General features: G+C 39.0%; 1 protein-coding gene across 1 annotated transcript in view; it reads right to left on the reverse strand.

Annotated features, from left to right (window-relative positions):
• Nucleotides 1-13,159, reverse strand: part of LOC126356120 (aminopeptidase N-like) — a 238,540-nt gene that overhangs the window by 209,307 nt on the left and 16,074 nt on the right. The window contains exon 2 of the mRNA XM_050006821.1: nucleotides 246-382. Coding sequence (XP_049862778.1) covers nucleotides 246-382 — 137 coding nt within the window. The remainder of the gene's footprint in view (nucleotides 1-245; nucleotides 383-13,159) is intronic.

Below are 13,159 nucleotides of genomic sequence, written 5' to 3' on the forward strand. Positions count from 1 at the left end.
ATTTGGAAAATTTCTTTCTGATGTATAGTTATTCTCATCTTGGAGTGTATCTCAGACTAATCACCGAAAAACTGTTTCTTGAATTAAATGCTTCCAGCTAATGAGAACATGGAATATTTATGTGAATTAGCTGTAGATGCATATGCACCTCAAACAATAAAGTGAAATTCATCCAGGAAGCTCACTCCCTCCGAAACCAGCACGTCAGGAAGTTTAAAAGCAAACGGAAGGTTCCGAGCACTTACCCCTCGTTGAGATTGGGCGCCAGCGTGACCTTGTAGGAGCGAGGCAAACTCTCTCCCGGCAGCCTCTGCGCGTCCGTCGGTGACGACGCCAGCGCCACCAGCAGCGCCACGGCAGCAGCTGCTGCTACGGTTTTCATCTGGACACCAAGGTGAGTTGTAATGTAGAAATAGCTGTGTAAACTAATGAAAGCATAAATAAAGCAAAAATGAGAATGGCGGTAAGGCACGAAGGTTCTTCATTGCCATAAGCTTTACAGACGAAATGTTACGCTACTTCTAACAAGAGCACCTCGATCTCTTAGGAACGCTCTAGACAGTTTAGAACTGATATAAGACGGTCATGTGACATTCCACGTGAGTCATAGCAATGAAATGGGGTGTACACTGTCTGATCACATGTATCTGGACACCTATTAGTGAACATTGATATGGGATGTGTCTCCCACACACTGGTATGATGGCTTCAACACTTCTGGGGACACTTCCAGTGAGTTGTCTTGAAAGTCTGTGCAGAAAGGGCAGCCCATTATTCCTCAAAAGCCAAAACAACCGAAAGTAGTGACCCTGGACGCTAGGGTCTGGAGCGAACTCGAAGATCTAACTCGTCCCAAAGTTTTTCCATTTGATTCAGACCAGGACTCTGGGCAGGTAGTCCATTTCAGGAATGGTAGTGTCCACAAATCATTGCATCACAGAGGCAGCTTTACGACAGGGTGCACCGTGAAGCTGGCACAAAAAATTACCGTTTCGGAAGTGTTCCTCTACTGTACACATACACAAAGCTATAAAATGTGTTCATACCCTTCAGCATTTAGATTTTTCTTCAGCGCAATAAGAAGAAAACACCGTAACCGCTGAAAACATCGCCATCTGCAATGTCTCGTCCTCCGCACTTCATGTTGGCGCTACACACAATGACAGGTAACGTTCTCCTGACATTTGCCAACCCAAACCCTTATATTGGATTTTTACTCTCTACTATATTCTCTAGTATAGCGTGATTCCTCACTCCAAATTATTCGCTTTCAGTCACCCACTGTCGAGCAACGCTGCTCTTTACGTCATCCCAAGCATCACTTACCACTGACTATAGAAATGTGCAACTTATGAGTAGCTGCTCGACCATTCTAGTCCTTTCTTTTATCTCTCAACGCACAGCCATCTAGTGAGCCGGGCTGCTGGTATCACTTTGGAACTCACGAGTGATTCCTTATACTATTTTCATGCGATTATGTTCACCCACATATTGAGCAAGTAGTAAAGAAAACAAAAGAAAAATTCGGAGTAGGAATTAAAATCCACGGAGAAGAAATAAAATCTTTGAGGTCCGCCGATGACATTGTAATTCTGTCACAGACAGCAAAGGACCTGGAGGAGCAGCTCAACGGAATTGACAGTGTCTTGAAAGGAGGATATAAGATGAACATCAACAAAAGCAAAACGAGGATAATGGAATGTAATCGAATTTAATTGGGTGATGCTGCGGGAATTAGATTAGGAAATGAGGCGCTTAAAGTAGTAAATAAATTTTGCTATTTGGGGAGCAAAATAACTGATGATGGTCGAAGTAGAGAGGATATAAAATGTAGACTGGCAATGGCAAGGAAAGCGTTTCTGAAGAAGAGAAATTTCTTAACATCGAGTATAGATTTAAGTGTCAGGAAGTCGTTACTGAAAGTATTTGTGTAGAGTGTAGCCATGTATGGAAGTGAAACGTTTACGATAAATAGTTTAGACAAGAAGAGAATAAAAGCTTTCGAAACATGGTGCTACAGAAGAATGCTGCAGATTAGATGGGTTGATCACATAACTAATGAGCAGGTATTGAATAGAATTAGGGAGAAGAGGAGTTTGTGGCACAACTTGACTAGGAGAAGGAATCGGTTGGTAGGACATGTTCTGAGGCATCAAGGGATCACTAATTTAGTATTGGAGGGCAGCGTGGATGGTAAAAATCGTAGAGGGTGACCAAGAGATGATTACACTAAGCAGATTCAGAAGTATGTAGGTTTCAATAGGTACTGCGAGATGAAGAAGCTTGCATAGGATAGAGTAGCATGGAGAGCTGCATCAAACAGTCTCTGGACTGAAGACCACAACAACAACAACATGTTCAACCAACCTCCGCAATGCTTCAGTGTTACTGTCTATCGTCATATGAGGTCTGCTTGGTCTTTGTTTAGCTGCTGTTGTTCCTTCGCGTTTTAATTTCACAGTCACCTCATCAACAGTCGAGCAGCATTAGGAAGGTTGAAATACCCCTGATGGATTTGTTACTCAAACGATATCAAATGCATAAACCTCTTTCGAAGTAACTGAGCTCTCCCGATCACCATTCTGCTGTTATTGCTTCTCTGCTGACTCCACCACAATTTACGCCTCTTTTTATACTGGCTGTTCCGCTTCTCATGACATCTAGCGTACAATTCCACGTTACACATTGGTGTCCGGATTTTTTGATCAGATAGTGTATGAGCAAATCGGGTGTAAGGAGTCCGAACAGTGACGTGGGTCGACGTGGAGGCAAGGCAGAAAGGAGCTATCGTGTTTTGACCTGTTCATGACAACACTGCGAATGAAGTTGCCCGACAGTCCCATGTGGCTACAAGAAATGGTTCATCACCAGCAGTCATTCAAAACAGATTAAGAACAGTGGTAGCGAAAAGGACGGATTGGAACCAGAGCTAAGTATCGATCCTTGTAAATGACTACCTCTTTCACGTCCGACAGAACTTGTTGCTGTCAGTGAGTGCAGGTTCATCTCAAACAGTTCGTTTGTGAACATTGTGAAAAGAATTACAAACAATGGACATCTGGAGTCCGGTACACGTCCTACTGCGGCGTTTAACCTGCAGTGTGTCAGTACTGTAGCTGTAGTTTTTTTTTTTTTTTTTTTTTTTTAAGGACTACGTCCCACTCGTTCAGGATACTGTGAACATGAACCAGGATGATTATTTCAACATTGTCATTGATCAAATATTGCCCTTTCGTCTGCTCTCTCATGACGAGTATGCAGTGAAAGGGAAAGTGTTACCGGTGCAGCCTTGCTGACAACGAAAATCATCTGCAGAAAATGGTGAATAAATTGTCAAATATTTTAGAAGATTATCAGTGAGGTTTAATGTAAGCAAGACTAATTTCATTACAGATAAAAACGAAACCAAAAAGGAATAGCAAAAATAAAAATTAGAGGAAAGAAAATAAAGCAAATAAATAAGCATTTGCAGACAAGAAATAGCTTCTAACAAACTTCGAAACAATGAAGATTAGAGAAATTACCTAGAGACAAGAACGAGAAACTCCTCATATTTCGTTAAAGAGTATAATCACAGGAACTCCTAAAATAATATACTTAACATTAGCAATCTCGTATGTGATATTAAATGAAGTTATATAAGTTCATTGTACAGTATCTAAAAATGTACATTCTTGACTTCTTTCCATGTTACAGATACTGTTCTTCACAGGATCCATGGAACACGACTGACGTATTTTTGTGGGTCTTTATGGACCTCTTAAATTCGGAGTTTGCAGATCAGTTTGAGGATTACGAGTTTGGTTGGTCATGTACTCCAACATACCGTAGACACTGGAATGGAGCTCTGGCTGCAGGATTTCATGTACCACAATCGATTTTCAGGTCCATGTAAAAGCTCTACTTCATTTGAGTCGTGGTTGGGTTGTCATATTGCAGTTTTAGAGTGGTTAATGTGTATGAAGTAAATCTGTGTGGAATAAAGCACAAGAGCAAGTACTGGACTTACCAGGAAGCTACAATTTCTTTCATTAAACTGACGAGAAGTAGACAGGGTGTTTATAAATGAATATTGGGGTTTTAACGCTTTATAATATTTATTATTTTAAACTTACAGTTATAAGTGATATGTAAAAGGAAAAAGCAACTCAAACAGTTTCGCCAAGAACCTTATAAATGTCCAATGTGAGCACCATTTGTCACACAGCACACATCAAGTCTATAGCTGAGTTCTTCCCAAACATTGATAAGTGTGTCTTCAGTGATTGTAGCAACAGCTGCTTCAATCCGGTTTCTTAATCAAGGAGATCTTCTGGTAGCGGAGGCACGTACACTATCCTTGATGAAGCTAAAAAGGAAAAGATCACATGTCGTTAGGTCGGATGAACGTGAAGGCCATGCAAAGCAACCCCCGTTATTGGGCCCGTTGCGGCCTATCCAGCGCTTGGGTACAGAGAAGTTCAACGAATCGAGTAATTCACTTTGCCAGTGTGGTGGCGCACCTTCTAGCTGGAAAATGAAGTTCTTACCTTATTCCAACTGAGGAAAGAGCCATTGCTCTAGTGTATCAAGGTAAGAAGTGCCAGTTACAGTAAGTTCACCAAAACAGAAAGGCCCATAAACTTTTCGCCGGGATATGACACAAAAAACACCTCATGAGGATTTTCTGAGCCCCAGATGCACACATTGTGAGTCTTAACATGTCCAGTAAGGGGGAAGGTGGATTGGTTCAAAACGGTTCAAATGGCTCTGAGCACTATGGGACTTAACGTTTATGGTCATCAGTCCCCTAGAACTTAGAACTACTTAAACCTAACTAACCTAAGGACATCACACAACACTGGAAGGTGGATTCATCACTGAAGACAACATGATCCAGAAAATCTTCATCGTCATGAAACAAAATTTCGTTTGTGAAGTTGGCATGCAATCCATGATCTTCCGGATTTAGAGCGTGTAATAACTGTAAACGGTAAGGACGTAGTTGTACACATTTTCTTAACATTTTCCAAACAGCCGACACAGGAACTTGTAATTCACTATTAGCCTTCTGGACCGATTTCTTTGGGCTACGAGTGAATGACTCTCTCCCTCGCTCAACAATCTCTTCGCTAACTTGTGGCCATCCTCTGCTCTTCCCTTCACAAAGGCAGCCAGTATCTTCAAATTGATAACACTTTAAGAAGGCTGTTTAGGTTCTTTTTGTTGGTAAGGCCGCCACCACATATGTATGAAAATCACTGGCTGTGCCGTGTGCAGTCTGTGGCTGGTTTGCATTGTTATCTGCCATTGTAGTGTTGGGCAGCGGCAGCTGGATGCTAACAGCGCATAGCGTTGAGCAGTTGGAGGTGAGCCGCCAGCAGTGGTGGACGTGGGGAGAGAGATGGCGGAGTTTTGAAATTTGTAAGACTGGATGTCATGAACTGCTATATATATTATGACTATTAAGGTAAATACATTGTTTGTTCTGTATTAAAATCTTTCATTTGCTAACTATGCCTATCAGTAGTTAGTGTCTTCAGTAGTTTGAATCTTTGATTTAGCTGGCAGTAGTGGCGCTCGCTGTATTGCAGTAGCTTGAGTAACGAAGATTTTTGTGAGGTAAGTGATTTGTGAAACGTATAGGTTAATGTTAGTCAGAGCCATTCTTTCGTATGGATTTTTGGAAGTCAGATTGCGTTGCGCTAAAAATATTGCGAGTCAGTTTGAGCACAGTCGTGTATAATTTTTCTAAGGGGACGTTTCATATGTCGACCCTTAGCTGAGGATTCCTCACTGGAATCTTCTGATTATTTCTTGTATTTTGTGTGGTTAGTGTAGTCTTTGTTTATTGCTAGCGCGTAATTGTAGACAGAATCTCCTTTGTAGTTGCAGTCTTTCATTGTTGTACAGTAAAACAGTTGCATGTAGATTTGCACCAAGTATTTCGCAGCTGCGCTTCCAATTAACTAGATATTATTTTCAGTGCTATTTTAATGTGTTCTCTTATTTTTACTCTTCAAATTGTACTTTTCTGTGTTATCGTGTGAAATATTGTGACAATAATGGCGTGTGAAAAACGTAACACTAGGCTCCATAGTAAACTGAGAAATAATAGTGACGACGAGCGTAGCTTATCAGCACCACTGTGTAGTGAATTAACAGACATTCGAAGTAGTAATTTGGTAATTGTGCATAGGGAAATGGAGCGGGTGGCAAATAATGGTGTAGGCAGTGAAACAATTAGTGAACAGGGAAGCATTATCGATCGATCGGTCGGCAACAGTTCGCCTCAGGATTCCGAAATGACAGGACACAATCTTGCAAATACTGTAGATTCAGATTTTGCGTCCTCACCGTTTTCTCAAATAAGTCAAGACATATTTTCTGTTTTTCAAACTGCGAATATTGCCGGTTCAAATGCATTGCCGAATAGCACCAAGGAACATGTTACAGACACCAGTGCATTGTTATTACAATTAATGCAACAAATGGGACAAAAGCTTCAAAAGTTAGACACAATGGAACAAAATCAGAGACAAACACAGCAAAAGCTTCAAAAGTTAGACACAATGGAAATAAATCTTCGGAAGTTAGACACCACGTTTGAACAAACACGTGAAGATTTAACTAATGAGTTACATAACATTGAATCGAAATGTCAAAAAGTCTGTAATGACGTAAAAACACAAATTTGTGAGCATTTTCAACCTATTTTTTCGCGGCATGAAAATGCATTACAGAATCACGAAGCAGCCATAAAAGAACTGCAAACTGTTGTTCATGAAAATCATGAGACCTTGCAAGCTAAAATTGACTCAGTTGCATCCACCGATTCGGTTACGCAACTTGCAAGAACTCAGGAAAACTTAAAGGACACAGTAGATACGATTTCAACACAAAGGGACACTCTGGAACTTGGTTCAGAAAAACACACAGACGAAATAATTTCACTATCTGATAAAGTAGCCGAACTTTCAGATCAGTTCACTAACTTATCTACAAAGGTAGATGATGATCTGAATGACACAAAACCTGTAGCCTTCACTGACACTGTAGAGTATGAACAAATCAGAAAATTCAAACAGAATCAAAATCAAATCAACACACAGTACAAAAGAGAAATGCGGGAAGTGCAAGATCAGTTGGCTCAATTAATACAAGAATTACATATTTCAGAGGACACTCGCACTCCACTATGGGAAGAGGGACATAGAAATACAGAACAACCACAAAATAATAACAAAGGAAACTTCGTAAATTATGAAAGAAATTGGCAAGGTACACCGAATTTTGAGATGGAACCGCCGAAACGACGTAACAATGACCGACATGCGACTCGCCGACATGATGATTTTGACTATAAGCTGTTCATTACTACACGTAAATTCAAAACATTTAAGAATTCTGACAACGACATTCATCCCCAAGTGTGTCTTCATCAATTCTCTCATTGTTTTCCTCCCAAATGGTCATTAGAACACAGATTAGAATTTATGTGTGGCTACGTGGAGGATGAACCAGCTGTAAGAAGCGATCGGTCATTCACGATTGCCACAGTGAAGGAGAATTTTATCATGCCTTCCTCTCAGCTTATTGGTCTCAAGCTACACAAGACCGAGTAAAACATGGTATCATAATGATGAAACATTTCGAACAATCTGAATTTTCCAGTCTTGTGAAATATTTCGAAGACATGTTACATAAGAATCAGTATCTTTCAAATCCATACAGCCCTTCAGAACTCATCCGCATTTGCTTAATCAAATTACCTGAACATTTACGGCATATTATTTTGGCAGGACGTTGCAAAGACGACATTGAAGCTTTTCAGGGGCTCTTACAAGAATTAGAAATTGACACTGACAATCGCGGAACGCGAAAACAGGAACACAGCAATTACAGGTCACATCCGTCGCAATTCCGCGATGAAAGAAATAATAACTGGACACGACAACACTATTCCCACAACACAAATCGTGACCAAAACAGATACCACCCGTATGACAACCGTTGGCAGAGTAATAATAATTACAGGGAAAAATCACCTCTCCGCGGTAGTGACTATCACAGAGACAATCAGAGAAACAGACAATATGGGAACCAAAATAATTATTATCAAGGGAGACATAATAACTTTAGACGCAACGGTCCAGCGTGCAGTTACAATTCAGAGAGAAATTCTCCACCACGTGACCGACATGAAAGAAACTATGGAATCTACCGACATGACGACACATGATAATTGCGTTGAAGTTGAAACTCTGCGTACTAGGAAGAGTAAAGGTTTACACCACCTTTCACATGTAAAACCGTTTATTGAAAGATAATCTGCTTTTTAACTTTGTCTTTGCCATAAAATTATTCACTTCACGCTACTAGTACAATTTGTCAGACTTAGAATCTGTTAACATGCAACCATGTTTGAAGTTAAATATCCAGTCAAGAACCAAGAGAACTTATTTAAAAAGAAATTACGAATGCATTGTTATAGTGAACAGACGTCACAGTGTTATTGTGCGTGTACATTCTTGCTTGTTAGTTGCACGATTACGTAACGACTATAAGGCTGACATACTTAGAACATTTACCAGTACTGCTAATGAGATTTTAATGCAACGTTTTGGTTTACTTGAAAATACATTCTGGATTTAAAGTACTTTCTGTGAAATACCAGATGACTCAGTGGTTAGTTTATGTGGCATCTACACGATTTTATCACGATGCTACTAATGAGTGACAATTTACAATGTTGCTTTTGCACTGTATCTGTTTTATATCTGCACAGTTTTTCTGAACTATTCTGGAAAGTAAAACATGTTTTACTAGTAACTTTTGTGGTATAGCTACAATGAGACAGCCTTTTCTGTAGCACAACAATACGTACAGTACAGTACTTAGTTCATCACGGCAATAAGCGTAATAACTAAGATATCTATCCGCAAAGCATTTCACTTTCGTTTATCGTGAGGTAAGTACATTGACTTCTGCAGAACTTGGCTTTCGGAGGACAATAACTACAACACTTCCACAGAGATTGTCTTACAGCAAGACGCACATTTAGCGCTACAGGACACGCATTTCAGTGATTAAGTTTGTACTTAAACCATTTATCTTTCAACATATTTGAATTACAAAGAAAGTTTTCCGTGATACATTTCATTCCATTGCTGTAATCTGTAACACCTGAGGGTATAATTACATTAATCCTCAGGGGGGTACACGCTTACTTTGTGTACCATGTGTATGGCAAACACAAGGAGCCCTAGCTAATATGGTATTTGCTTATATAACTTTACACATCGGTACCATATTTCTCTAACACAGAATTACACAGCTATCTGATTATTTGACAGAGAAACAAACATCTTTTTACTACGTCAGTGACACATATTTAAGCAATTACGCAGGTGGATAACTTCACACTTATGAAATTCTATTTCGTCTGTACTTTGTGAACTGTTCATATTTTTTCGGAACCATTGTAATACTATGAGAGGTTTGAATGATGTATTTGGTATGGGATCATGATTTTTAAAGTACGTTTGAGGCAGATGACACTTTGGACATGAGCAGAGAATTTTTTTTAGGCTTTGAAATTATTGCAGAAAGCTATGACGTTTTTGAGATTTGACTGAGGTGTTATGATGTTATTATTACGACGACGATGTGAATTATGCTGCTGAGGTATGTTTAAGCTGATGCTATATGAGTTATTGGTTTATGCTACGTATCTGTTTTGATGAAATATTGAAGAAGTGTCGACGAATAAGGTAAGGAATAATGAGTAATGGTTAGGGACTCTGGTTTGTGAAAAAGGATGTTGGAAACCGAGAATCGTACTTCAAGAGTTATGAAATGTGTGTATATGCGTGAATGTATCACTATGCTGGCGAAAATTTTTTGGACACTATTATATTTAAAGGATTTTGTTTCTACAGATTTGTAACGCAAATTCTTGACCTGTGAATTTTTTTTAATATGAGACTGCCACTCTAGCGGAAACTGGTGTCGTAAATATGTCGGTAAGAAAGTTAAGTGACCTCCTGCACGTAATGCGTCGTGGGCACCCAGCTGGACGACAGCCACCGGGAAACAAGCCATTAGTGTGTGCCTTTGAGAGGCACAGGTGGAAAAAAAGGAGGCCATTATCCTCGCTATTGACATTCCTTTGTAGAAAGCACAGCAAATACGACACGCTCATTTCTTGGAAACATTCTTACATCTGCACACCTGATTATGACAAGTGCCTTTCTACGAGAGTTGAGAGAATTTGTACTAACTTATGAAATGTCACATGACTATTGAATGATATTTTTATGCTTTGCCTTTCATACTTGCTTATTTCATTTGATATCTGGTTTCCATCTGTGTTGCAGCATTGGTTTTATAAAATAAAATTAAATGCATTTGCTAATGTGAACACTTTCTGTCAACAGATCTATAAATGATCATTTTATGATCCAAGTTCTTCGAAAAAGGAGCACTTGGAAAGGAAAGAACAATAAGAAGGAATTAATAACAGTTACTGCATACTTAATTTTCTTTTCAACTACTTTAATTACATAGACATTAAGATGTGAATAGACATTGTCCTTATCTGCAATGTTGCCTTTAGCGTAATATTTTTTCTGCTTGAGCTTTGTCATGTTAAGGTATAAGTTATGGCATTTGCTGCTGCTGTTTTCCATGCATAGTGCTACTGAATGTCACTTTGTATTACTACCTTAAGCCAATTTTATTACTGGTTTATTTTTCTTGTTGCTGCACATTGGCTCATATTAGTTGTAATGTTGCATTGCTTGGTAATTTTGATTTACTGTAGCTTACTTTGCTAATTTCCATTGTTCTTGTCATTGCTGTTTGTGTTAATTGTTTTGCGCTGCTGCATTACCTCGTCCCTTAGTTTAGTATCTGAGCTCAGTAGATTTAAGTTAGCTTAAGAGGGGGTAGACTATATAAGAGAATGAGTCACGATGAATTGGAAGGAATGCATTGAGAAGCTATAAGAAAATGGTTTGGCCAAAAAAAAGTATTTCGAAATAGGATATGAACAAAAAAGTAGGGTTTAGAGACAACAGGTTTAGGTAAAATTTTCTTGGAAATAAATCATGAGGTAAGATAATGGAAAATGAATAATGAGGTAAGAAATATGTGAACATATAACTACAAAAAGCATGCTTGGATGGGATTTTTTTGCTGGAAACAAATTTTGAAATAAGACGAAAGATCTATGGAATGAAGTTTTGGGTTGGACTGCAGTACCAAATGTTACACTGAAAACAAACCCTGCCCTTTCCTCTTGTGTTATCCCACTATGTGTTTGTGTACCCTTGTGTATTTGTTTTCTTCCTGTCTCTGTGTACTGTTTCATAGAATTTTTTCTCTTCTAATACTAAGCTACATTCACTATGATGAGGAATACTGTTATCCTCATATATAATTTGCATTAATAACATGTTATTTACTTCATAAAAATGTTTACACATTATTTATTCTGTTTTGTTCTAATGCTCATGTGTGAAGTTGATGTTTCAAAAGTTATTCTGATCTTTTATGTATGTACTTATGTCGTAAATTTTATAACACTGATGTATTTGTTATTTCGATTCTGTTGTAAAGCCTGTATTACTACAAATGTTATCTTTATTGTTATGCTCTTTAATGACATATTTTGTACCTTTGTAATTGTATTCTTATGATGTAAATTTATAATTGCATAGACACCATTTTTTCAAATTAAGTTTGATTTCAGTGCACACGTTTCTTTTGGTCATAATATATGCACAATATGTGAAAAAAGGAATGTTAGTGTTTGCATGTGTGTTAACAATTCAGCAAGGGACTGAATAACAGCATTGCTGGTTCCAAGGTCATTTCAAACAATTTTTTTTTGAGTGGACACGTGGTGATTTATGGACTTGCTATATTCTCTGCAAGATTCTTCGATGGTGATTTAGCACCTGCACAGTCGCAACAGATGGCTGCTGGCAGTCTCTACAAGGATTAAAGTGGGTCAACACCTTTGATGACCCACCAATACCATTACTTCTGCAGTGGGTCTGCACCTTTGATGACCAACCAATACCACTATTTCTACAAGGACTGCAGTGGGTCTGCACCTCTGGTGGCCCACCAATACCGTAATCTCTACCAGGACTACAATGGGTCTACTCTGTGTTGACCTACCTACCAATATTCTTCAAAACTTCGACTGACTCTGCTGTGGGTTTGCACTGTTGTGGTCCATTACCTGTGTGCATGTCAAGTGTCAGCACGGTCTTTCCATTGGAAGGACAACACTACTTCTTCAAGACTGCATGGAAATCCACTACATCCAAGTGCATTTCCTTTCATTGCTCAGTCTTCGAGAAAAACACTGCGATTTTACTATGATGAATGATCAGGACTGTCTTTATGGAATGTGAGAAAATTTTAGCTTTTGACCAACATTGTATTCACAAGTGTGTGCATTTCATTTCTTTGTTATTGTAATTGTGAAAAAGTTTTTCAAATCTGTATTGGCCACTGACCAAAACAATTTGTAAATTTTTTTGTGGGGAGCATGGGGGCTATGTAAGTAGACTGTTTAGGCCGCCGCCACGTAGCGCTCTGTATGAAAATCACTTGCTGTGCCGTGTCCAGTCTGTGGCTGGTTTGCATTGTTGTCTGCCATTGTAGTGTTGGGCAGCGGCAGCTGGATGCCAACAGCGCAGTTGGAGGTGAGCCGCCAGCAGTGGTGGACGTGGGGAGAGAAATGGCGGAGTTTTGAAATTTGTAAGACTGGATGTCATGAACTGCTATATATATTATGACTATTAACGTAAATACATTGTTTGTTCTCTATAAAAATCTTTCATTTGCTAACTATGCCTATCAGTAGTTAGTGCCTTCAGTAGTTTTAATCTTTTATTTAGCTGGCAGTAGTGGCGCTCGCTGTATTGCAGTAGCTTGAGTAACGAAGATTTTTGTGAGGTAAGTGATTTGTGAAACGTGTAGGTTAATGTTAGTCAGGGCCATTCTTTCGTAGGGATTTTTGGAAGTCAGATTGCGTTGCGCTAAAAATATTGTGTGCCAGTTTAAACACATTCTTGTAAAATTTTTCTAAGGGAGACGTTTCAATACCATCTGTGAATGTTATTATCACTTGGTGGATCACAACCGAACTTCAGCTGGAACG

Source organism: Schistocerca gregaria, chromosome 3, assembly GCF_023897955.1.
Source record: "Schistocerca gregaria isolate iqSchGreg1 chromosome 3, iqSchGreg1.2, whole genome shotgun sequence".
NCBI classification, from domain to species: domain Eukaryota; kingdom Metazoa; phylum Arthropoda; class Insecta; order Orthoptera; family Acrididae; genus Schistocerca; species Schistocerca gregaria.